The 23,992-nt window shown below is 40.7% G+C and overlaps 1 protein-coding gene across 3 annotated transcripts in view; it reads right to left on the bottom strand.

Moving 5' to 3' along the window:
• Positions 1-23,992, bottom strand: part of SEMA3D (semaphorin 3D) — a 131,691-nt gene that overhangs the window by 64,285 nt on the left and 43,414 nt on the right. For all 3 annotated transcript variants that reach the window (XM_040062456.2, XM_040062459.2, XM_040062457.2), the window contains exon 3: positions 11,140-11,300. In XM_040062456.2, coding sequence (XP_039918390.1) covers positions 11,140-11,300 — 161 coding nt within the window. The remainder of the gene's footprint in view (positions 1-11,139; positions 11,301-23,992) is intronic.

Here is a 23,992-nt window from a genome sequence, read left to right as displayed (position 1 = left end):
AATAAAAACATCATCAAGGAAGGATGCATAACTCAATGGCATACAAGAGGAGCTGACTGTTGTCATATTCCCTTTCACCCAGCGGTTGGCACGTTGTAGGACGTGGTTTTACATACAAAGGCTCAGTCCCACATGGGTAAGGAAAGCAAAAAACCAGTGTCCTGTGTCAAGTACCTTTATCACTTCCCAAAACCTACAGTCACTGTTTCTCTCAATCTGGGAACACTTTTGGTTTTACTTCCTTCTCTTTCCTTCCCAATGAAAATGGATGTATTGGATTTCTGCAAGGAAATTAATTTCCTCTCAAGTGAATTTAGTTACCTTTCTGATAAAAACCTCTTAGTAGACATAATGCAGTTCAAGTTACTTAAACCTTAACCCTCTACAACAATATTTACACAGAATCAGAGATAAGACAGTGTGTAACAGCATTGCAGCACTGGAGCACAAACTTGCTTTCCCAGAGCATTTTCTCAGAATGATGTGGTCAGCATCCAGGTATGAAAATGCAATTTGAAATCAGCCGTGCTGGGGTGTGTGAGTGGCATAGTGCACAGCACCAGGAGGCACAGAGGAAAGTACTGGGAATATCATGAGGGGCTGAAGGTAGGTCCAGTCTGGTCTCTGCCTGGGCAGAGTGGGATGAGTCTTGATTGCAACACGGGTTAAGTTTAAGAAGAAAAGTTGAGGAAAAGCTACCAGTGAAAAAAAACTGATGAGAAAGAACAGATAAAAGAATCTAAGAACATGGATCTCCAAACACATCTGAGATTTGTCTGAGCTGTCAGTACCCTTGTACAGAAACTTTATGCCTAATTCTGCCCAAGACCCCTGAATTAGAGGGAAGCCTAGAGGTCTTCAAGAGGCTTGGGAGATTTTTGGCCAAAGCTTAGTTATCCAATTAGGCAGACAAGACATCTCTTTGTAGGCTTTTGAAAATGCCCAGCTCTTTCTGCCAACTATACAGAAGAACTGGAGGAGTTAAAAAACAAAGATATCTGCTTCAAGGCATCAGAAGTGTAAAAAGACTTGACTTACCCCCAATTCTTCTACAGATGCCTTCATGGGAATTAATGTTTATCCTACAAGAATGAAATACACACACCCCCACTTCTATGATAATTGACCACAGATAATTATATTAAAAAATCAATTGTTTTACTCTCTAGTTACTCAACAGCCTCAGTATTTAGCATTATATAAGGCCATATTAGACAATGAAAACTGAAGCTAAGTGATCCAACTTGAAAATCAATTTGCAATTATGTATGGGGGAGTAAAAGTGATATTTATTTGCTTTCCATATGAGAAATGAGAGGTTCCCAGAAACTGTCAGATATAAATTGTAATAGATCAAGAAAATTGCATAATAAGTAATGAGTCGATGCGCTCAGCAAGCAAGCATTAACTTCATTTTTTATTACAGGACACGCTGTGTAACAGTACCGCAGGTCTGGTTCCCTCAAACACCGAGACAAGTGACATTACACATCTGTACTGACTTTTCTGTAGGGGGTGAAATTAAGTTTTACTATTATATTTTCTTCCAATGAGTTACTTAGTTTTACAATATGCCAAAAAAGTAAGACTGCATGCTCCTGTAGTTTCTTTTAGATTTAAAATCACTGAGCTTTTAAATGGTCTGCTGCTTTGAAATTGGTATTTTTTTTATCTTTTTTTTTTTTCTATTTGTATGTTTTATTCACAATGGTAACAGCTTATTAACAAATTACTTTTTTTCCCAAATTCCTCAATAAGTAAAAACTTCAGGGAATAGGAACTAAAAGCAGATAGCAAGGCACTATATATTAAAGGGGACAACAACACTGATTTAAGTTATAATCATTTTGTGTTACAAACAGTAGAAATTATATATTCAACATATTTTGTAGTTGCATCTGTATCCGAAATGTCTGGAGAAATCTTAAATAGCTTAGTGGAGTTACTGAATTTAAGGCAACTAGTTGGAATATGTGAACAATATACTTAAATAGGATTCTTTTATTTTCTTAATCTTCAGTTTATTTTCCTTTTATAATAACCGTATCAAAATTCCAAAGGTCGACTACTATCACGATTTCCAGATTTTATCTTCTATTGCCCAATTAAAAAAAAAACAAAAAAACAAAAAAAACCCCCAACCTTACCACTACTTTTAAATCGTTCTTCAAATATTTTCTTAAATTCAGCAACAGGAAAGAAATTAAATTCTCCTAATAAATGAAACTTAATAAGCTCTTTTCTATCAGAGAGAAAGAAAACCTCCCAGGAGTACAAAAGCAGAGGATAGATAAGGTATCACTTTAAAGGGTAGCTGGAAATTGATTTCTGATTAAAACAAAACATTTAAAACCACAAAGGTCTTTTCCAGATCAGGAGCAGCAGATTTCTAAAAGTAGCATTTTCCTGTCCTCTAAATATGCATTTTTACTATAAGAAAGGAATGAAAAGGAAAGCAAAAATTTTTTAAAATGTGTATTATTTATATATATAAAAATTGGTACATGGATGCTATATATATGTGTGTGTGTATATATATATATATATATAAAAAATAACTCCACCTCTAAGAGCTTAATTTCAGCTGCCATCTGTCATGAATTAGTAGTACTGGTGTTTTAGTCATTTTTCAGTATCTATCTTTCTCTATCAGATTTTGTTCCTAGGCTAACACTTCAGACTATAAATCCTTAGGAGAAGGGATGCTCAAAAGGAAAACAGTTAAGTCTTATTAAAAAAAAAGTTGTGTGAAAGTACAGCTTTATCAAGTAATCACTTCTAATTAGGCTTCTAAATCTAGGATGGTGCAGGACTTCATAAAATGAGTGGAAAATGCTATATATTGTCACAATACAAAAGAGGAAAATCATAAGCTACCTTAACAATTTAAAAACCCATTGCTCTTACTTCATCTGGTTCTAAGGTTTCAAAACAAGTTTTTAGTTAAGGAAGAAAAAACACAAGCTTCCAATGAAAATGTAGTGTGGTAGAGAAGACAATATAACTTGGTAAACAGACATTATTCCACTCTAATATTGTACTTTTACAACCCAGCTGAATTACATTAAGGTGCTAGAGCTGCTCTTTGTTGTGGCACCATTTAAGTATTTACTAAATTGCCACCTAGAAACTGATTTAGCTCAGCTGCAAAAAGCAGGCCCTAGTATAAGGAAAAAAAAAGAAAAAAAAAAAAAAAAAAAAGGTCTGATAAGTAAAGAACTTGAGGTAGAAAGTTACTCATGAAGTTTCTTAAAAAACAGTGTCAGAGTACTCATCCTATTTCATGTAACCCTTCAGTAGCCTTGGTAAAAACCCAAAATTCTGCCACAACCCAAGCAGGTGATAGAAAGTTGGGAAGCATCACTAATACAAATAGAGTTAAATTACGCAGGAAGAATCAAAGGGGTCTGAAGACAAGAATTATAAACAGCCAGAGGAAATGGATATAAACTGCTCACAAATAAATATTTATCATAGATTGTCAATTTTACCAAAAATTAAATCTGAAGCATCAGAGTAACAAGGATCTGTTCCACAGCAACAACATTCCTAACGAAGTTGCATGAAGTATCCCAAAGGGCCACTTACAGCAGCTTTGGACTGGGTTATGAAAGGAATAACTGCTCCATGAGGTAGGTGGTGCTGATAGCAGGGAGTGAGACCAATTGACCAACGTGACTCCTTCCAGTTTCAGGTCCCCAAGAGAGCCATTGCTCATGCCAGCAGCAAGCACTTGAGTGCCCCACTGAAGCTGTCGGTTTCCAGCAGCCCTGGGGCTTTCACTGGAGCCTTTCCCGTGCCTGATGCTGCGCACGTGCTTCAGCACTTCCCTATCAGTGCAGCCTCTGGTGCCAGACACCCCCAAGTACTCTGTTAGTGGCGAAAGGAGCAGCACCAGGGTGTGTCCCTACCAGGAGTGAAGGACATCAGCTGATCGGCGTGTCTCAAAACACACTGAATCTGGGGCCTGTGAAAAAAGGGATTGCACCCTTCCTATTTTAAAGGAATATTCTAAACAGCTGCTTGATGCAGCAAGAGGCGGCCAGCTTTCTTCCCTTGTTTCATTCTGTGTACTAGGTATTCATCATACTGATGCTTGAGGGAAGGTATGCAATAAAATTACAGCTTTTTGGGCATAAAAATGTCTTATTAAGGCTTTGTGAAGCATGTACACTCTAACTCATGAGCTTAGGCTCACTGAAATGGGTAAATTCCCCATATGACAGTTGCAACTTCAGTTTCTAAAGAACAAAGCTAGATTGAGTTGTAAGCCCTTTGTCATGTTGGCATATGCAATATACTCCCCCTGAGAAACTCTTCTGCATGAAAAACTACCCCCTTGTGTGAAAAAAAAAAAAAAAAAAAAAAAAAAAAAAAAAAAAAAAAAAGGATTCATTACTTAGCTCAATGGGACCATAAAACGAGTACAGTAAAGAGAGCAACATGAGCCAAACAGACTGAAGGACTGAAGTAAACCAAGAGACAGTCTAATCCTAGTTTTGTTATTGCCTTACTATATGTGACAGTCAGGTCTCAATTTTCCCACCAGTAAAATGACAATAATGTGACTTTTTTTTTTTTCCCTTGATTTTCTGAAGAACTTTGTAATTCATAGCTCAAAAATCAAAAGCAAAGAAAAACAGTAAGATCAAGGAGCACTGAGAAAATATACGACAGTGATCCAATAAGAATGTCACCCTGCTGCATAAGACAATATCACGAATGTCATGCCCCAATACAATAAGAGTGGGTGTTCACGAATTGCATCCTGAGAACTGGGACATTTGTCACTGCTGTATCCTGACCCCAGGTCACTTCACTGAAAATTACTGCAAGCACTAAAAATTTACTGAATTTCCTAGAAAACACTGCAAAGAATTTAATGCATTCTCGGTATTATTTTGTGGAAAACAAAGAGTGTTACAATTATCACAGAATCACAGAATATTCTGAGTTGGAAGGGACCCACAAGGATCATCGAGCTGAACTCTTAAATGAATGGCCTGTACAGGGACTGAACCAGTGACCTTGATATTATTAGCACCATGTTCTAACCAACTACGCTAATTAATGAGAAAATGGTCTAATTTTAGCACAGCATATTTGTATACCAGTTGTTCTCCAAATAACTCACATCTGCTGCATTAATGTGGGCAGTATGGAAGACCACAGCTTGAGGAACTGGATAGATTGTTCTCACATATAAATCCTAACAGGAAGGTTACTCCAAGCAGGTCTTGTAACTGATTCCCACTGTAATTGCTTTACTAGGGAATTCAGTATTTTAAAGTCACCAGCTAACAAAGGAAGCTGATACATCTAAGTTCCTAATCTAAATTTCTCCTTGCATTTGAAAACTAACCAAGCTATCCTTGGAGTTTTTTTCATCTGGCTTTCTTTATAGCAACTTCATCAAGGTTTAGCTAACTCCCACAAATACTTAAGAGATCCTTAAAAGCTAAGAATGTATCCTTAATCTTGTTTACATCTGTCACAGACCTTAACCTGTGGTACTATTTCCCAAACCTGCAGCACACATCTAGGAAATGAACTGACCAGAATTTCCATCTCCAATTATTTCATAATAACAGAAAATTGGATCTCTGATAAATATAATCTGATGTAACAGGAAGGGGGAAAGAGAGAACATGAGGCTTGTTTCAAAGTGATTTACAACACAGCAGGAATGACAGTGTCAGTGTATGGCATTCTTTATTTTCATGGTGCTATCAAACTGAGTAAAATGCACTGGAACTCAGGTGAAAATAAAAGTTGTGTATTTGGAAGACACAGTCATAAGATTTTGGTAGCTTAAATTTGGCAGGTGGCTGTTAGAGTGAATCCTTGTATTAGAACCAAATGGGCTTTAATATTGCATCTGTGTGGGACAAAGCAACATCTCCAATGACCCAGTTCTCCTCTTAAACTGTAATCTCCAACACAACTTAAGCAGCAGCCAATACTTCTAGTCTCAAGGGTTTTCTGAAAAGTGCATTTTCACGTGTATGTTATGAGCACACGTGAAAACTTAGAGAAAATAGACCAGATGCTGATTTCATTTACACTGGATTAAATCCTGAAAGGCTTCAGTGCTTTTACACTTCATTTTCCACAGTGTAACCACAGCAGACTTCTGACTACCGTCTGTTTCTCCTAAAAGGAAACAATACACCAGGATTTTTAGGGTAAATGGCATTGCTCCTGACATGTTTATCACTTCAGACTAAAAACAAATCCTACCTTTGAAAAAGCCAATGACCAATATAAGCAAATGTTTTCAGAAAGCAGGATACTGGCCATTCTTTCTAGCTAAACACATGGGTAAAATATAAAAATGACAGCGGATGTTTATGGAAACATAATTGATGGCAACAATGCAAAAGGAAGTAACAGAGACACTCTGTTCCACCTAGGACTGCTTCATTCTGGGTTCATACTGCTTTCTTCACGTCTTGCTCCATCTGTTGTTTTGTGTCTGTAAACATTTTTCAAAAGCTTTCACTTTGACTACACAGGTGCCTAAATTTAAGCCTGTCAAACAATTTTATAGAGAAAATAGTTCACCGGTAAGACCCCGCCAAGGAATAGCAAGCACAAAGATATACCTCTGCCTCTGGAAGCTCCTAACCTGAAGTTTCACTGGGTTTATCCTAGATCATCTCAGTCCTGATGCCCCACTTTCATAAGTTTAAATATCCCCAGTGGTTTCCACATGACTCTTTGGCCTTCAATTAATGTTTCCTGGCAAACCTTTTCTTCTGACAGGTCAAGAAGGCTTCACTCTCAGACAGTTTTGCTGATGGGCAGGAAGCTAACTTCCTTTGAGCTATAGAATAATCAGCACGTATTTTTTAAGAAGGACCAGTCTTGGTATTACTGTGTTTCAAGGCTGCAATAAACACTTCAGACTCTGTATGTATTTCTGAGGCTCAGGTCTGATGGCAAGAACCAAAGCCTCCTTTCAGTACTGGCTAAATTCCCATTGGGTTCATTCCTAATTGAGACCATGCTTATATAGAGTGACAGAAAGTTTCTCAGGGCAATGAATGTAAAATTCTGCTCCTGTACCTCTAGGGTACTGCTTTACATAAATATGCATATGTATTTGCATATATGTTCCCTTTCCTGCAGAGATGGGTGGGCCACACCACAAATAGTGCTGAAATACAAGCCCACTTGAACTGTTGGCAAGCACTGAAGTTATAGAAAAAAAAAATTACGTGCAGCTATTTCACAAGCACTTACCCAGCAGATAAATATATATTTATGCATATGTATATTCTTCCCTGTGAAATACAGATAATAGTGGATGCAAGAGGGCATTCAAGGATGTCAGAAGACAGCCGCACATGCCAGAAAAATAGTAGCAACTACAAACGGAGGATGCTCCAAGGGATGATAATTTGTGACCCAGAGCCAGTGCACACTGGGGCAGATGAAAACAACTTGTTTCAAAGCTCCTGTTGGGGATCTGACATGTTTATCTATTTGGCCCACATGGGGCTGTGTCTTCTAGCACTGACAGCTCCTGCAGGTTGGCAGCTTTTCAAAAGCTTGTCAGGCCTTGATAGCATTCCTATTCCTGCGGAGCTGGGCGGGTCGTGCTGCGGATCCCACCGTGATAATCGCGCTGACACGTAACCCTGCGTGCACTGTTAGCACAGCCACAGAAAGGGGCACCACTGCTTCGCTCCTATTTACCCACTGTTTACCCAGCTGACAACATTTTGTATTCTATATTTATTTAGCTTAAGGAGGAAAATAGAAAAGGCTTTACACAAACTCACAAGAAAATTCGATGTACTAAGGTAACGTTTCCAGCAAGATCCCAGAGCCTGGTGTTCCTACAGAAGTCCTTTTCTAGTTTTCCAGTCTCTCAGCCTGCTATTAAACATCCTTTTGTTTTACATGGCACTTCTGGTGGTAATGGCACAAAGGCCCTCAGTAAAACTCCTTTCTTTCACTGACCATCTTTATTTTACTCAATCACAATTCTTCCAGTTTGCAAATAGCTTGCAGAATTTGTCAGACATGTGAGGATCTCTCAAAAAAAGACTATGGCACTTGATAATGCCACTCCAGCAACAGGAGCTAAAGGCTTCTGTATAGGAAAACTTCAGAAAGATGATTATCCATTGCTAAACTTTATTGTTTATAATCACTTTAGCTTTCTGCATTTGCTTGTCAGGCTGGAAGACTTGCTTATTACACTGTGGTATTTACTGTTGTTTTATAATGAGGTTTGCATGCACTGGAAACCGGACAGATTTTTTTCAAGCTGCCAGCTAAGGAAGTTTTCAACCTATTACACAATAAATTGAATAAAAACTACAATGATTTAAGAAACTGGGACTCCAGCAGAACTATTGATTTATTTCATAAGGAAAAATACACCAGGAAATAAGGCCATAACTTAATATATGTAAGTCAAATTAACTAATTTAGATAAATAAATAGGCTTTAAAAAGGAAGTTATTAAATTATATATATGTATACATTAGAGAAGGGAGCAGGATACAATGCTTTGGATGCTTCTTTGAATACTATTCCAGAAATGTCTTAATTTGGAGATTTAGACTCTAAAATATAACCTTGCCAAGTAATTATATCCACATATGAGAATAAATTATTGGGGATTCTGACTTGGCTTTTGGAGGTATCAGTAGCTCCTAACAAAACAAATATCTGAAATTGAGAGCTTTATTAAAATAAGATGAATCTACCCAGCACAGAGCATTCTAAAGTTCATGTTCAGCTTTGTTTTAAAGAAAGGAAACCCTAAACTATGCATTATCTTGCATTCTAGTCTCAAAGTTGTTATACCTCTCTCGCCCCCTCAGCTTGCTTTTAACACTCCTTCCTCAAAGTCATTAATAAGCACATCATTTATAGGCAGAAACTTAATATTCTAATCAATTTCTACTCATTTTAATGGCTGTGTGTAAGCAGATTATTTTTTCCAGACAACTCGTACTCCAGAGGAGTACAAAGAACACACTTCAGACCCTTGTAGTCCCAACATGTGTGGTTTCCTCACACTGGGAAAGCCTGGAAGTGAGCCGCCTGGCCCGGTGCCAACCCAAACTACAGTCAGTCTAAACACAGCACCGGCAAATGCGACTTTCTGACACTTCACTGCTACTGTAGAGTATCCTCTAGCATCCTCCTCACACATGAGATTTACACACAGTTCCTCACACAACTTCCTTTATCTCACCCCTTCCCTCCACTGACAAGATTCAACCAGGCAAGCGCAGTGGAACTAAAGAGAAACACTTGTGCGACATTGTCTTGTGTTACCTGGGCATTTATAAAGTTATAAAGTTTATAAAGTTATTTTATGCCCATGGTGGTTTTGGAAATCATCACACCAGGATGCTCTGCAAGGCTTCTCAGTCAGTTCTTCCCAGTTAAATACATTTTACCTCATGTGTTTTTTTTCTGAAAAGTTAAATATTATCTGAATAGTTAAACTATTAGTTTACTGCTAAAAGAAGTATTTGAACCTGCACACATATTTAATCGAGATATGCAAGTGGTTAGGAACTTTATTCCCTCCTTTCAGGTTACCCACAGATATGTAAGCATACATTCTCTATTCAACTTAGGAAATGCAAATTTTCCTTCCAATACAAAGCGAGTCTTTTCTCTGTAACATCTATACCACTGTCCAATTGCAGATTAGTTTTCCTGGCTGTGTCTGTGTTCTGCTCTTCTAGGAAAGCACAAGGTCCATAATGATCAGCGGTGTTTTGGCTAAAGGAAAAATGTCACCAGCTTGGACTGAGGGGTGGCTCACACAGGGTGCCACCACTTCCAGCAGGGTCTGGGCTCATAAAGCCCCACTGAACATAATGGGAGGTGACAGCACTCAGCATCTCTCAGGAGGCAAGCAACATCTCACAGAAAAAGAAGTCTGCTTTCCACACAAAATTTGTTTTCTACAGAAAGCCTACACAAAAAATCAATCTGTAGTCTGAATATTTGCAATTATAATTAGCAGGGCTGTTATTAATGCAATACCCTGAGGGGATGGTGGATTTTGAGTCAATTACTGAAATGACAGACGCCAAGGTAAGTGCTCAATAAAGCATCCCAGGAAGAAATTTCCTGAAATACTCAGAATCTGAGTTTTACAAAAACTGGCATGTGCAGCATTGCTGAAGTCAAGATGAGGAACAAGATATTCCACCTGGTACTGTATCTCTTCTATACAATGATAGCAAGTGTTGCTCTCAAACATGTGGGCAAAATAAGGCTCTTGTTCCACCTGTTCAGCCCCTGCCTCCAATCACATTAATTCAGGGTCAGTTACCTCTTCAGAGCTGGCAGCAGAATGCAGTAATTTAAAACCCCCTTCTGGTGCCGAAAGAAAATACCAAACACAGCTGAGAATTCAAATTTTCTTCATATCTGGAAGAAGCAGGAAACCAGTTTTCATGTGTTCCTGTACAAGCATCTGGTTTTCGCTCACAGCAGTCAACTGTGCTTACAAAAGCTCCAGTTCACCATGTCTGCTAGATATATTGAAGGCTAAATTGTCATCTTATTATCTCAAGTTAACACATTGTCACTAGGGACAGGCAGGCGACTACAGCAGATCCCAGTGGAAGTTTTTCCTATCACTAGTAATTCTAGGTATTAACAGAAATGCTAAAATTGCCACTTACATTTTACTATAATTTAAACCATCCAAATTGCCTCTGCTCTGTTCAGTATTACAGTAAAGCAATCCCAGTGATGCCAGGAAGCAATGAAAGAGCCGTCTTCAGTTATTTCCTTCCAAATGCTTTTAAATGAGAAGGCAACCATGACCAGAGGAGTTGAGACACTCTAAGCTACATTTTTTCTAATTTACTTTGATGCTATGTTCATGCACTGCAGGGCTCTTCCACATAGCTGATCTCTTGCAGGTCATCAGTCACACAAGAGATCATACCACATGAAAAATTCAATTGATTAAAGATAATATATGTAAGTATGAGAGGTGAGATTATCAAATCTGGGTAAATTGCATTGCATTACGAAATCTGCAGTTAGCCAGTGAAGAAATAAATAAATAAAAACACAAAACAAAACAAACAAAAGAATTTAACAAAATTTAACTTAGGAGATAAAATCCATGGAAAACGCACTGACCTTTTTTACATTTTTGTTTACATCGACCAAGTTGAGCAGGAAGATGTGGTCCTTTGCCCCAACTAGCAGCCGGCCCCTCTCCTCATCTAGCAGCAGGGTTCGAAAATCAAGCCCCTCTGTTGAGCCCAGGAATGGGATGCAGCTGTTTGAAAGCAGCAAGTCTGTGGGAAAATGAAGAAAATCTTTATAATCAAAATGTTTATATATGACTCATCCGTGTCTTTTATAAATATATGCATGAAGTATACCAGTGATATAAGTGCAGTCTTTGAGCATGTCTTTCCAGAGTCATAATACAGTTCCTGTTAACTTTGGGGTTCTCTGGGGTTTTCTTTACTTCCAAATTGGGTAATATTTACTTTCACAAAATATTTTCCTATGAAGAATCTTCTCAATAAATTATCTGTATGGCATAAAAGAATCAGAAATTCAGCATAAATTAGAAACCACGAAAGACAGATCGTTGCAAAATGTGTGCTATATCTTTCCTTCATTCTAAGAAAACTAATTACACTCCTATTATCATACTCACGGATACACATATTTAAGGATCAATACCTCACCATATTTGGTGTTCCAAATATAAAGCAGCAAAGAAGGTTATTGCCAGCCAAGAATAATTAGGAGCAGGAAATAGTGGGTAGGGACATTTGAAGATTATCCAGTTCAACTCCCTCAGTATGAGGAGAAACATTTTTCACTAAATCAGCTTGGTCAAAGCCCCACCTAACATGGCCTTGAACACATCCAGGGATGGGGCATCCACAACTTGTCTGGGCAACCTGTGCCAGTTTCTTACTACTCTCATAATAGAAAATGTCTTTCCTATATCCAGTTTCTATATCCTCTCTTCCAGTTTAAAACTATTGCCCCTTGTCTGGTCACTACCGGCTCCAATAAAAAGCCCTTGCTCATCTTTTTTACAAGCCCCATTTATATACTGAAAAGCTGCAATAAGGTCTCCTTAGAACCTTCTTTTCTTCAGGCAGAACAACCCCAAGCCTCTCAGCCTTCCTCACATGGAAGGAGTTACAGCTCTCTGACCATTATCAGGGCTCTTCTCATGATCCATTTCAAGGTCCATGTCCTTCTTGAACTGGGTGCCCCAGATCTGAATGTAGGACTGCAGGTGGGGTGTCACCAGAGCAGACTGTAGAGGCAGAATCCCTTCCCTCTACCTGCTGAATACGCTTCTTGTGGTACAGCTCAGGGTACAGCTGGCTTCTCCGGCTCTGAGCACACATTGCTGGCTCATATCCATTTTTTCATTCACCAGTATCCCCAAGTCCCTGCCTGCAGGGCTGCACTCAACTTATTCATCACACATTCATCTATTCATCATCCAGTCTGTGTTGATAATAAGGATTGCCCTGACCCAGGTGTAGAACCTTGCACTTGGCCTTGTTGAACTTCACATGGTTTACATGAGCCTCCTTCTCTAGCCAATCCAGAGAGAATTTATTCCAATTCTATGTCGATGGCATAGTAAGAAGAACATCCAGTAGCAACACCTCTAAAGCCCCTATTAAAATCAAAAATTTGACACTAGAGTTTTACTGTGAATTAACAGTAGCTTCAAATCTCTTTTAATAGGTAATTAAGAAAAAAAAAAATGCTCTGTTGCAACTGCTGCACGCAAAGCAATCACACTCTGTGAAATGAATGAATGTATAATGCTGCAAAAAAGCTAAAGGGCTGTAAAATAAAAATTCTGTAACATTCTGCCTAGTGAATACTCTGCGGACATAATTCTGGATGAGGACCCAAACAACATATAGAAAAGAGCACAAGGATTGTTAAGTCTTGTTGGGTAGTCATTACTTTGAGGAAAAGAAAATAAACATGTGAATCAGTTCCTCCACAAGAAAACTCTCCAAGCTAAACTATTTGGAAATCATCACACAGAAAGGCAAATCCTGTATTTAACTGAATATAAAATTAAGGGTATTTCCCCCTTCCTGGCACTGGATGGACAACGTAGCATTCCTGCTAAAAAAGCCAGACTTACTGCAAAAGTTATTTGCACATCCTAATCATGATGAAAATTAGGGCCAGTGTTTCAGAGAAAAAGTCTTGAATGAAATAAAGGGAAAAAAACCTCACCCAAAAATTTTTGTCCAAGGTCTCTCACAAACCATGGCAAGAAAATATTAAATTCTGGTGCTGGCTAATAAACAGCACTCTGGGAGGAAAAATATTTTATCATTATTAATCTGACTAACTGGAATATAATTATTACAATTATTTTTTGGCTCAGCCACTTCTATTTAAGTTTATGTCTGTTTATCTGGCTGAGGGTAGGGTGTTGTTAAGGTACAATCTGAAAACAAATTGTCATGCATTGCCACTCCTATTCCCCTAGGTGAGATTTATTTGGCAGTACTTTAGAAAAAAATTCCTGCTTCACATTGAAAAACTATATCCAATGCTGGGCACTACACTGCTATACACCAGCACTGTCCTTTTGTCACATATTTTTTGTGAAGACAAAGATGTCAGGGTTTGTTTTCAAAACTAGTAACACTTTAAAAGATCTGTTTGTTAATTGCCAGCAACATCATTTAGGAGCAGCTTATGGTTAACATGGTACCATAAAAGCCTCAGTCCTCACCAGCAGGACACAAGTAACTAACATACAGAATATGAAGGAAAATTCCTTCCTGTCTGCAGCCACAGGAATTTGATCTAAGGATGGATAAATTATATGCTTGTGCGAATGCTCCAAAGCACTTTCCCTGCTTAGAGCCATGAAAAACATGGGCCTTTACAAGAGTGTCAGTTTCAAAAATATGTGGATTTGATTCTCCACATACATGAAGGATGATGACTGAGACTGCTCTCTACTTCTCATTTTCTTCTTATTTGAAAGGAATGATCCCTGAAGAGACCATTCCAAATGGACATTTGTCACCTGTTGTTTAACACTTCTAGAATTTCTCAGTAAAAAAAACCCACCTAGAACAGCTACAACAGTGAGGGAAAATGCTGCCTCATGACTGAAATGCCCAAATGCAAATGAGCCCTGTCTGATGCCTTGTACAGTCTACATCATTTCACTACATCATAACAAAAACATCTGTAGAATATCCAAGATTGAAATGACAACACTGCACACTCCTTTCCTACTGATGCAGATGACAACACAAGCTGCAAAGCGGTGAAGAATCTCAGGTTTGGTCAGTTATTTACTATTGAAAACAGCTAGGAAATAAGACTCTGAGCATGACTATTGGTAGGATTATAACTGAAACATGATCTAATAAAATTTCACAAGTAAACATTAACAGAGGGCTGATTAAATTGCAGCTAAATTAATCATTGTTCTCACTCCATAAAACAACACAATCCAATCTTATGCATTGAAATGTCCCTTCACAGAGGCATATTTACTATCATCAAGGACATTGCACTGGAAAAAATTACTGTGCAAAGCACATTTCTCAATGATTTTCAAGCTTAGAGCAAGCTGTCGATTTGAATCACAGCATCTCTGTAGGCTGGCTAACACAGAACCAGCATTCTCACAGGACATAGTAACAAAGTTAGTTACAGGGATGGTCTTTCATGAGTACATGTTCAGCACTCAGTGTTACAGTCTCTATTAGCTGTTTTCCCCAAAACTAAATATTTTTTTCCAGCCTGGTGATTAAATATCCAGCTAACTCCCCTTCTGGGTTAATGTTTCACTGCTGAGTGGTAAAAACTGGAATAGTGACTGGGTTTTATCCATTTAGCGCAGTATCTCAGTAGACTCGGCTTACAACAGCATGATCACTGCTTACTTAAAAAATCTCCAGCAGCAGAGCCACAGCAAAAAGCCTTCAAGAATAAAAATGTCATTCTGTTCTGATAATACATATTTGCATTTATAAAACCTATTTAGACTTCTTAGCATCAATAAACATTTGTGGTGATCATGATACCATTTCTAAACTCCACCATGGTATAAGAATGCAGCAATGTGGAACCAACTTGGCTGAGACACAGAATTCCCTCTGCAACCTGTTACAGACTTTTTTTCATGACAAGCCACACCTAAATTAGCAGAAAAGGAACAACTCAACCCCTTACAAAACACTTACACCTAATGACACTTGTGAAGGACTCTGAAATTAAAGGCTTTATAATTTTCCTATACAGTAAAGAACAAAGGTCGCATCACTTTTCTTTAGGCAGGAGCAAGTCCTTTCCATGTAGGAGAATACACACAAAGATTTACGTGGGCGTTGTAGAAATTCTCAACCAAGCTTTTGAGATCAAGTTTTTATGGCATGACTGCAGTAATTTATCCAGTTCCTAAGGTATTGCATTTAACATTGACCAGTTGATCCCAGATGCACTGGTACAAAGGCAAAGAGAATAAATACTTCCAAACTACTACCAATCTCTACTATGTACTGCAAAAAGTAAATTATATTTTGTCTAGCTGCATCTCACCAGGAACAAAGCTGTGCATACTAAGTGGCTCTCATTGCTATACAATATTAATAGGCCTGCTGGGAAAGGTAGTATTCATAGAACAGCAGGGCCTCTCCAAAGGGATACAGAGGACCAGGAACAGAGAAAACACGACTTTTTCTTGTCTAAATTTTGTGTCAAAACCTTGGTTATGAGAAGCCAAAAAACCCCCCCTATGTATTAAACCACATGTTTTGCACTTAGGGACTTCTCTCTGTTCGTCTTTTAGGACCGAATCGTTCCTCTAGAGCCTATAAAAGTGACGGTGTAAAGAAAACTTTTCCAAAGATTCCTAAAAAAATTCGGGAGTACTCTGCTGCAAAATTTCAGGCACTTCAGGGCATTTTCACTTCAAACTTCAAGCATTTCTATGGGAATGCTCAAGAGATAGCATCGTTAACATGTTCGACGTCTCTATTTGCAAAATGTCATTTCAGGTAGGGGTCTAGGAAGGACATTCCCTATGGTCCAGAGGGTTCAATACAAAGAATGACACATTTCAGGCAATTTGAGAAACTTGTCTCTTTTTATTAAGTTTTCAAACATAGATATCCAAATATTAATGAGAAGCAAACCACTACAGTAGGCATTTCAATTCTCTAAACTAAGGGTAACTTGGCAAAACAGTTCTACACTAACAGCACTAAAGGGACTCTAGAGGGAAAGCTAATAAACAAGTCCGGGGAAAACCAGCAGCCTTGTTGTAACTGGAAGGTGAAGGGCAAGGCAACTCCGAGATGGGTGTGGCCATGGAACGCCATGTGCTGCAGCATCTTCTTTCCAGAGGAGGAGGAAAGCAGCTTCAGGGTTGCCAGTGACAAATGCAGCGATTAGGCAGCGTTCACGTGGCTGCCATCGGGTGTGAGCCCCCCAGCACAGCTGTGTGCAGGGAACTCCTCTCAGAGGCTGGAGAGCAGCACCCAGAGGCGAAACCGCAGCTGACCATAAGCTCGCAATGCCTCTCTGTGGGCAGCCGGCTCTCGGGCCAGGTGCTCAAAGAGGTTGAGCGGCTCAACCCTTCGCACTGCCAGTGGCAAGCTGATCTCTGCAGGAAGCCTCTCGTTGCCTAGCACAAAGTGTTCCAGGCGTTTCGACTGCAGGCAGCGGCGCAGGTACGCCATGACGTCCCACAGCCGCCGCGCAAATTCCCTCCTGTGCCACCGGGACAGCGGTACGGTGGTCAGCACGTGCATGACCACCGTCTTCCAGACGGAGCTGGAGAAACCTGTGCCCCTCAGGATGCAGGTGAAGACCTGCAGGCATTTCAGGTGCAAGCTCTCACAGGGCACCTGCCCGGCGATGTGCCGGAAGAATTTTGCCTCCGCCACAGCGTACGTCTCCGGCCACGCTGTGCTTGCCGTGAGGTTGGCCTCGGCGGGCTGGCTGCTCACAAAGACGCTGGAGCCGCCTTTCTGGGCCTCTGTGGGCTGGCTGGCCACAAAGATATCAGAGTCCCCTTGGCGCACCCCAAAGAGCATCTCCACCGCCAGCCTCTTCCTGCCTTTGCTCAGCTGGAATCGGCAGGAACGGCTGCAGGGCTGAAACGCCAAGTGCCATGAGTCTGACTCAGGCACATGCCGCCACGAGCATCTCACCAACTGGTAGAACCAGTGGGAGGTTTTCTCCACGTCCAGGTAGGAGCCGGTGCAGAGTGTCTCTAGGAGGCTGCGCTTCCGCTTCCGCCCCAGCTTCTTCTTCGGGTGGTGCAGGAAGCACAGCGGCTTCTGGCCCAGCTGCTCCCTCTTGCACGTGCACACCAGCTCCACACGGACACTGAAGGTCCTTGCGGCTGTCTGCCCTGCACTGTTTGGCTCTAGGTGGAAGGCGTGCCCTGGCGGGGGATTCAGGGGGACCAGCACGCGGTACACCCCGTCCCAGTCACGGGGACTCCAGCCCTCAAAGGCACTGCCCACCCCGATGGCTTCTTGAGGCACTGGGTAGAAACTATTGCTCACTCTGTCCACAAAGACACGCGTGAAGCTCTCCATCAGCTCAGCTGTCAGTGAGCAACCTCTCTCCAAATCCTCCACAGGCCACTGTATGTGATCCGCTAAAAGGATGCCTCGCTTATCCCCAACATCTTGGGTGTCTTCTCTGCCTTCTGTTCCACCACTGCCATTTTCTTCTTTGCCACCATCACTGCCTCCTTTCTCTCTGGCAGCCACGTTACCTTGTTCGTCTTCTTTTCCATCTTCATTCTTGCTTGCCTCCACATTTACACCACCCTGTTCTTCATCCTTGCTTCTATCATTGTCATCTACTTTTATCATTTCCTTTTCTTCCTCAGCTGCAGCAAAACCTCTATGGTCTACTTCATTCCTGCAATCCCTGCTACCTTCCTGCCCAGTCCAATCACTGCTTCTCTGTTCACTGGCATCACTGCTTTCCTGCATCTTCATGCCTGGATACACTTCCTTTCCATCTACAATGTCCTCACCATCATTTACATCACCATTTTGTCCTGCCTTCATATGCGCACTACAGGTTTTCTCATCATTCCCATCTCCTTCTTCCTTTGCAGCGTCCTTGTCTTCCTCCACCTGCACATCCTTGCTTTCTCCTTCACTAGTTTCATCTAGGCCTTCCGTATTTCCAGCAACAATGCCAGGATCTTCTACGCTCCCTTCAGCAGTGTGGTCTCTGGGCACATTGCCATCACTCCAGCCTTCGTCTTTCTTTAAGTCATAGCCATTGTGACTCTCAGCATCACTGTCTTCCTCCACCTTCACATCATTATTGCCTTCAATGGCATCATTGTCATCTCCTTCATTTGCAGATACAGGACTGCCTTCTCTGTCATTTCCACTGTTGATGTCATCAGCCTCCACAGTCACATCCATGTCTTCTCCACCTTCCTTTGAGTAAAAACTGTCTTCTTCCAGTTGTTTTCCTCTCTCATCTCCAATGGTCTTGAGGGAGTTCAGGTCCTTGCCGCTGCTGCTGGCTTCACGGCTCCTTGTCCTGTGGCTAAACCACAGGCCCAAGAGGAGCAGGAATCCAGCAAGAACCCAGACTGGCCACTGCTGTAGAGCACCAAAGAGCACAGCTCCCCAGCCCTCATCCTGCTGTTCTGGGAGCCCCTGCTCCAGCTCCTGCAGCAGCCGAGTCATTTCACGTTCCAGCAGCTCCTGACGCTCCCGCATTCGCCGGTGCGTGGCCTCATCCAGCCCATCCCCAGCAGGCTGCGGGAACTGGATCAGGCTTTGCACGAGCACAAAGAGCAATGGCAAGAAAGCCATGGTCTGCAGGAGGACACACAGAAGGGCTTCAGCGGGGCCGGAATGGAGACGGAAATTGGGGGGCCGGATGGTCAGGGGAACATGGGGGCGGGAAGGAGAGGGCCCCCGGCAGCTGGCAGGCGGCAAGGCCTGCACCGCTGGCCCCACAAGCACGGCGCCCTGAGCCAGGCCCTCCCGCCAGGGGCTGGGCCCTGGATGCAGGGGCAGAACACGGATCCCAGGTGCCGGCACTTCTGCCCCAACCTTCCTCCAGCCCTGTCTCCTCACTGTGTGCGTACTCACCGCTTGCCCAAGCTCGACTGGGGCAGCAGCTCCCCGTTGGGGCCCGTTAGAGCTGCCCCCATTGTGACACGGTCCCCGTGCTGTCACAGACCCCAGAGCGCATCACAGGCCAGCCCCGCCCGCCATCCCCAGCCCAGCTCGGGGAACATCATCATGGCCCTGGGCACCCAAAGCCCCAAGAGACACCAAGTGCAGACCCCTCACTCGGGAACCTGGGAACCCCAGCGCTTCCCTTCACAAAGCAGGAGCAAAAGCCCTCCCGAACGCTTGTCAAACATAAATTTGGCTGACATGACCCATGGATGTTCTCGGGGTATGGCTGTAGGCTTTTATTTCATACTGGAGGGGGACATTTTTTTAGTAGTAGTATTCATAGTTCTTACTTTTGGGGCAGGATGTAGGCTAATGTTTTGTTCCAGATTTAGTAAGAAATCTTTCGGAAAAAAATCCAGGCTGTTTGGATGATGCACAGGAAGATTTAATACCATCCCAAAAAGGCCAAATAAGTTAATTACAAAATGTTGGTGTCTTCAATAACCTCTTAGCTCTCAGACTGTATGGTTTAACACTGTGTGCAAAATTCTCGTATAGCCAGGATTTTGTTGAGAAAGTAGAATGTCTGTTTTATCTAATTTGTTCAAAGATGTACCTCTGCCAGTCCCACCATCTTCAAAACTGTCTTCCTCAAACAGTTAGCCAATCTCTCTGACTGATAAAGGAACCTCTGTCTCTTTCTGCTATCTCTTTGTTTATTTATCTCCAAAGGACTGTGAGTATAGGAGAGATTATAGTCCTCAGGCCTCCTTTGTGGAACTCATCTATAAATGGAACTGCAGAAATAGGGAGGGAGGAAAAGGGAAACAGGATGTGACTGCAGTACCTGCATAGTAACCACAGATCTCCACTGCTAGACCGAAACTGATGTGAGGCGGATCATGCCCTCCCATGAGTGCGCAGAAAGAGAACAACGTTGTGGTTTCTGAAACTGCTCTGAATTGGATTTGCTTAAAAGATGTCACTAGTAAAAGTAGTCAAAGAAAGAGTTTCGAGCTCTCTTCTGAGCTGATGCCACTTATCATGTATCTTCCCCGCATTCTTCTAGGGAAGCTGTTTTTGATGTTGTCCCATCCTTCTTTTTACACGGGAGCAAAAATTGTTTGACAGGTATTACTCTTCCCGTTTTGTTTCCTCTTATCTTCCAAGATTTAATAAAGTGAACATTCAGCAGAATAGTTTTGTATTTTTTGAACACAATTTTTCTTTTATCCAATCGAAGCCCTTCTGTGACCATGAAAAAACAAAAACTGTTGTGAGCTACAGTTTACACTGTTAAGAGGTTGATATGAGTCAGTTCTCCAAGGTTATTCTTAGTTCTACTGCTATGTAAACTGTTGATGTCAGTGGCTGGAGGCTGCTCTCCAGGACATTATACATATGATAATTATAACACAGAAATGCAACATATAGTTGGATGTGACCCTCAAGTTCACTAGCATAAAAAGGGAAAAAAGCTCTGTAAGAAATTTGCTGGCTTCCCCATTACTAAATGCCTTCAAAACTATATTTAGTTTACTGCATATACAAGAGACTCTCTTCGCACGGACAGCAGTGCCCATCCATCTTCAAGCTAGGGTATATTTCAAATCTCAATGGTCACTGTCTCCAGAAAGCATTTTTGAGACAAAACAGGCATAGTCTTTTGCATAACTATACAATCATCCAGTACTAGGATCTTCACTCTCACATACACACTTCATGTTTTTCCACAAAGGAATCTGAGATAGATTTTTCTAAGAAATAACAAAAAATATTAAAATAAAAAGGGAAAAACACCACTTCCTCACTCAGGACATTCTCCTTGATTTTCATAAGCATTCAGATTTACAGCTGCTGATACTACCACAAGAGCAGGCTTTTTTTCTGGTTTTACTTCCTCTTCCAGCAGAGTAAGCACAGCTGCAAAACGCAAACTCATTTCTAGGCTCTCCTGTACATCACCAGTTTACCACATTCCAACCAGTCATAGTGCAACACCCCATTAGGGTACTGGGATTACTGCAGTGTCAAGGACAGTTTAAGTGAGGCTCAAGGAGCTGTACAATTTTAACTATGTTTTATATGTATAATTAAATGATGCATTACATGGAAATAAGCCAGTTGTATTGAAACTTAACAAACTACTGCTCTGATGCAACAGTTAAGCATCTCATCAGTTATAAAATGAAACAGATTTAAAGCAAAAACAATACAGAGAACAGAATGCCTGACATTGTAAAGTAGCATGTTCAAAGGACCGTTTTTGAACATTAAACAAGTGTACTCATCCAGTCAAATTTTCAAAAGAATTCCTGGCAACAAAATGTTCTCTATCTGCTTGTTCACCATGTTTAAAGAATGGATCACTCTTAACGGGAAGAAAATACTGTGTGCGAAACACTGCATGAAACTAAACAATCCTTAAACATGGCTAATTTCCATGTGGAGCTGATGACTTAGCACTGTCATCCTTCAGCAGAGGAGAAAGAACTGCCTGTCTTTAGTTTACTTACGTAGGATGAAAAAAGTGAGGAGTGTGTATTTGATCTTGCTTCAATTTACTTCAGTGGCCAAACTCTTGCTATGGCTTCAGTGGGAGACTACATCTTAGGTCATTCAAAGTGGAGAAAAACAAATCAGCTGAGAATAATGCTCTTGTTTATTAGATTTAAGTTACTACTATAGTTGTTTTTAACAACCGTGCTAAATAAATCCTGTTTTAAAAGCCAAAGGTTGCCTTCAGTTGTGTTTTTTCCTATGTACTGTGTCACAATGCAGGATTCCTGGTCCTCTGACCAAGTCACCACTGTCCACAGCAAGCTTGGCTTGCTCTGAGGCACAGCCACATTCCCACATGGGAATGATATATGTTTGTGGATGTCACTGGTGACAATGTCCACATCCGGACTGAGGCATCCTTCTCAGCCAATAAACCAGGGTGCACACTTTTGCAAAACAAATGCATTCACTGAGAACAAAACTACACTTACTAAGACGTCCATGAAAAGCAGCAAAGTAAATCAAATCAATAGGGTTAAATCTTCAATTAGGAATCTGCATTTCTTAGGGAAATTTTAGGATAGCCACAAATTGAAAAAAGTTTAATATTTTCTTTCTTTTCCTTAGAAGGCAATCAATCTTCTGGGTTGGCTATTCTCTACTTTTCCCTATAAAGCAGAACCTAGAGAAACACTCAGAAAATATGTATGGAAGTACCTCTCAATGAATTAAAAAAGATTACTCAGAAGATAGACGGAATCAAGATTGTCTACACTGTATGAATTAAACATGTATGAATTAGGACACAGACCCTTCCATTCTTTAGTAATAAAATTGATGCTGTCCTGAAAATGACAGTAATGAATGAGACTGGTACCTTCTGCATCTGCTCTAGAGGTTGGAATGAGGATGTTAAAGGAGGCAGAAGACAATGAAGATGTGCTACTTAGGGAAGCTGAATGTCACTTCTGTGCTTGAGGAACTCTGCAGTTTGGATGAAGGTCACAGGTTATCTCCAGCTGCATGAAAATGACTGATAAATACACACTGTTTCTCTTAGACTGAAAGCAGCGCTAGACAAAGAGTATTAAAATATGGAATATTACTCAAAAATCATCCCCTGGTTTTCTGAAGATAGGATCTATTAGAAGACAGTTTGTTACCTCCTCCACATATTAAAGCTATAACATAATAATAGAAGCACCTCAAACTTGTAGAAGTATATAAGATACATAGATTAAGTAAGGGCTATGCAGTGAGAGCACCCTAAAAACAACACAAGAACAGTGAAAATTTCTGGGATAGTAATGACATGAACCAATATCTAGAAGTTGAGTCTAAGTGAAAAAGAATTTTTCAACTAATGCATAAGGGAAAATGTGGGAATAAAGGATGAGATGTGTGATTAAAGACCATGGTGTATAATATTTACACAGGTGGAGACTATATGACTTTGATTCTGTATTACAAGGTATTTCAATTGAATTATGTGTATTTTTAGTTTTATATGTGCACGATTTTTTAGAACACATTTTTAGACTAGGACAAACAATAAAGGAAATCCATTGTATGACATTGCATTGATACCCACATCATGCACTGGATTATCTTAACATTTCCAGAACAGATTCCCACTCCTTAAGATGAAAACTCAGAGGAGACAAAACCTGTAACTGCCATTAAAAGAAGGTCTAAAATTTTAATTTCTGTCTAAACACAAAGGAGTTGTGACATGCTGTGGTTTACTGAAGCACTCCCGCAGTTATAGACACATTTTTAACTACCTCACCCCCTCCCTCCACCCCCACCCACCACTGACTGATGCGGCTGGGAGACTAAGTAACTGCAGAGCAAAATCCTACTTACTTTCAGCTCTCCTGCCCCAGCAAATGCTCAGCTCTTCTGGGAAGATGGACCTATGCCATAAACACATTTCACCTTGAATGGAATGAAACCTTCCCTTCAAATACATGTGTGTGACCAGGTTTTTAGAACAGCCTGATGTGGCCAGTTTTAATCTGCTTTCCATAAAGAAGGGAAAGAACCCTTTATTCTCCTCCTCATGATATTTCAAGTCTTAATTCCAAAGAACAGAGATGCCAGGACTTGTCAGTGACATGACTAACAATTTTATGAGGATTGGCAAGAGAGTTCATTTCTCTTACATCTTACTTGCAGAAAGCTTGGAATTATTTTGTCTGAAGCACTTGGGGAAAGGAAGGTAGAGTTAATTTTGACAACTTTATTAAATATTCAGTACATCTGACATCCTGTAATCAACAACAAAAAAAATGGTTTAATTATGATAAGCCATACTGAAATCATTTACTATACAGTGT

The sequence above is a fragment of the Hirundo rustica genome, chromosome 4, assembly GCF_015227805.2.
Source record: "Hirundo rustica isolate bHirRus1 chromosome 4, bHirRus1.pri.v3, whole genome shotgun sequence".
In the NCBI taxonomy this organism is placed as follows: Eukaryota; Metazoa; Chordata; class Aves; order Passeriformes; family Hirundinidae; genus Hirundo; species Hirundo rustica.
Note: the sequence above shows the minus strand (reverse complement) of the source record. Positions and strands in the feature narration are given on the sequence as shown.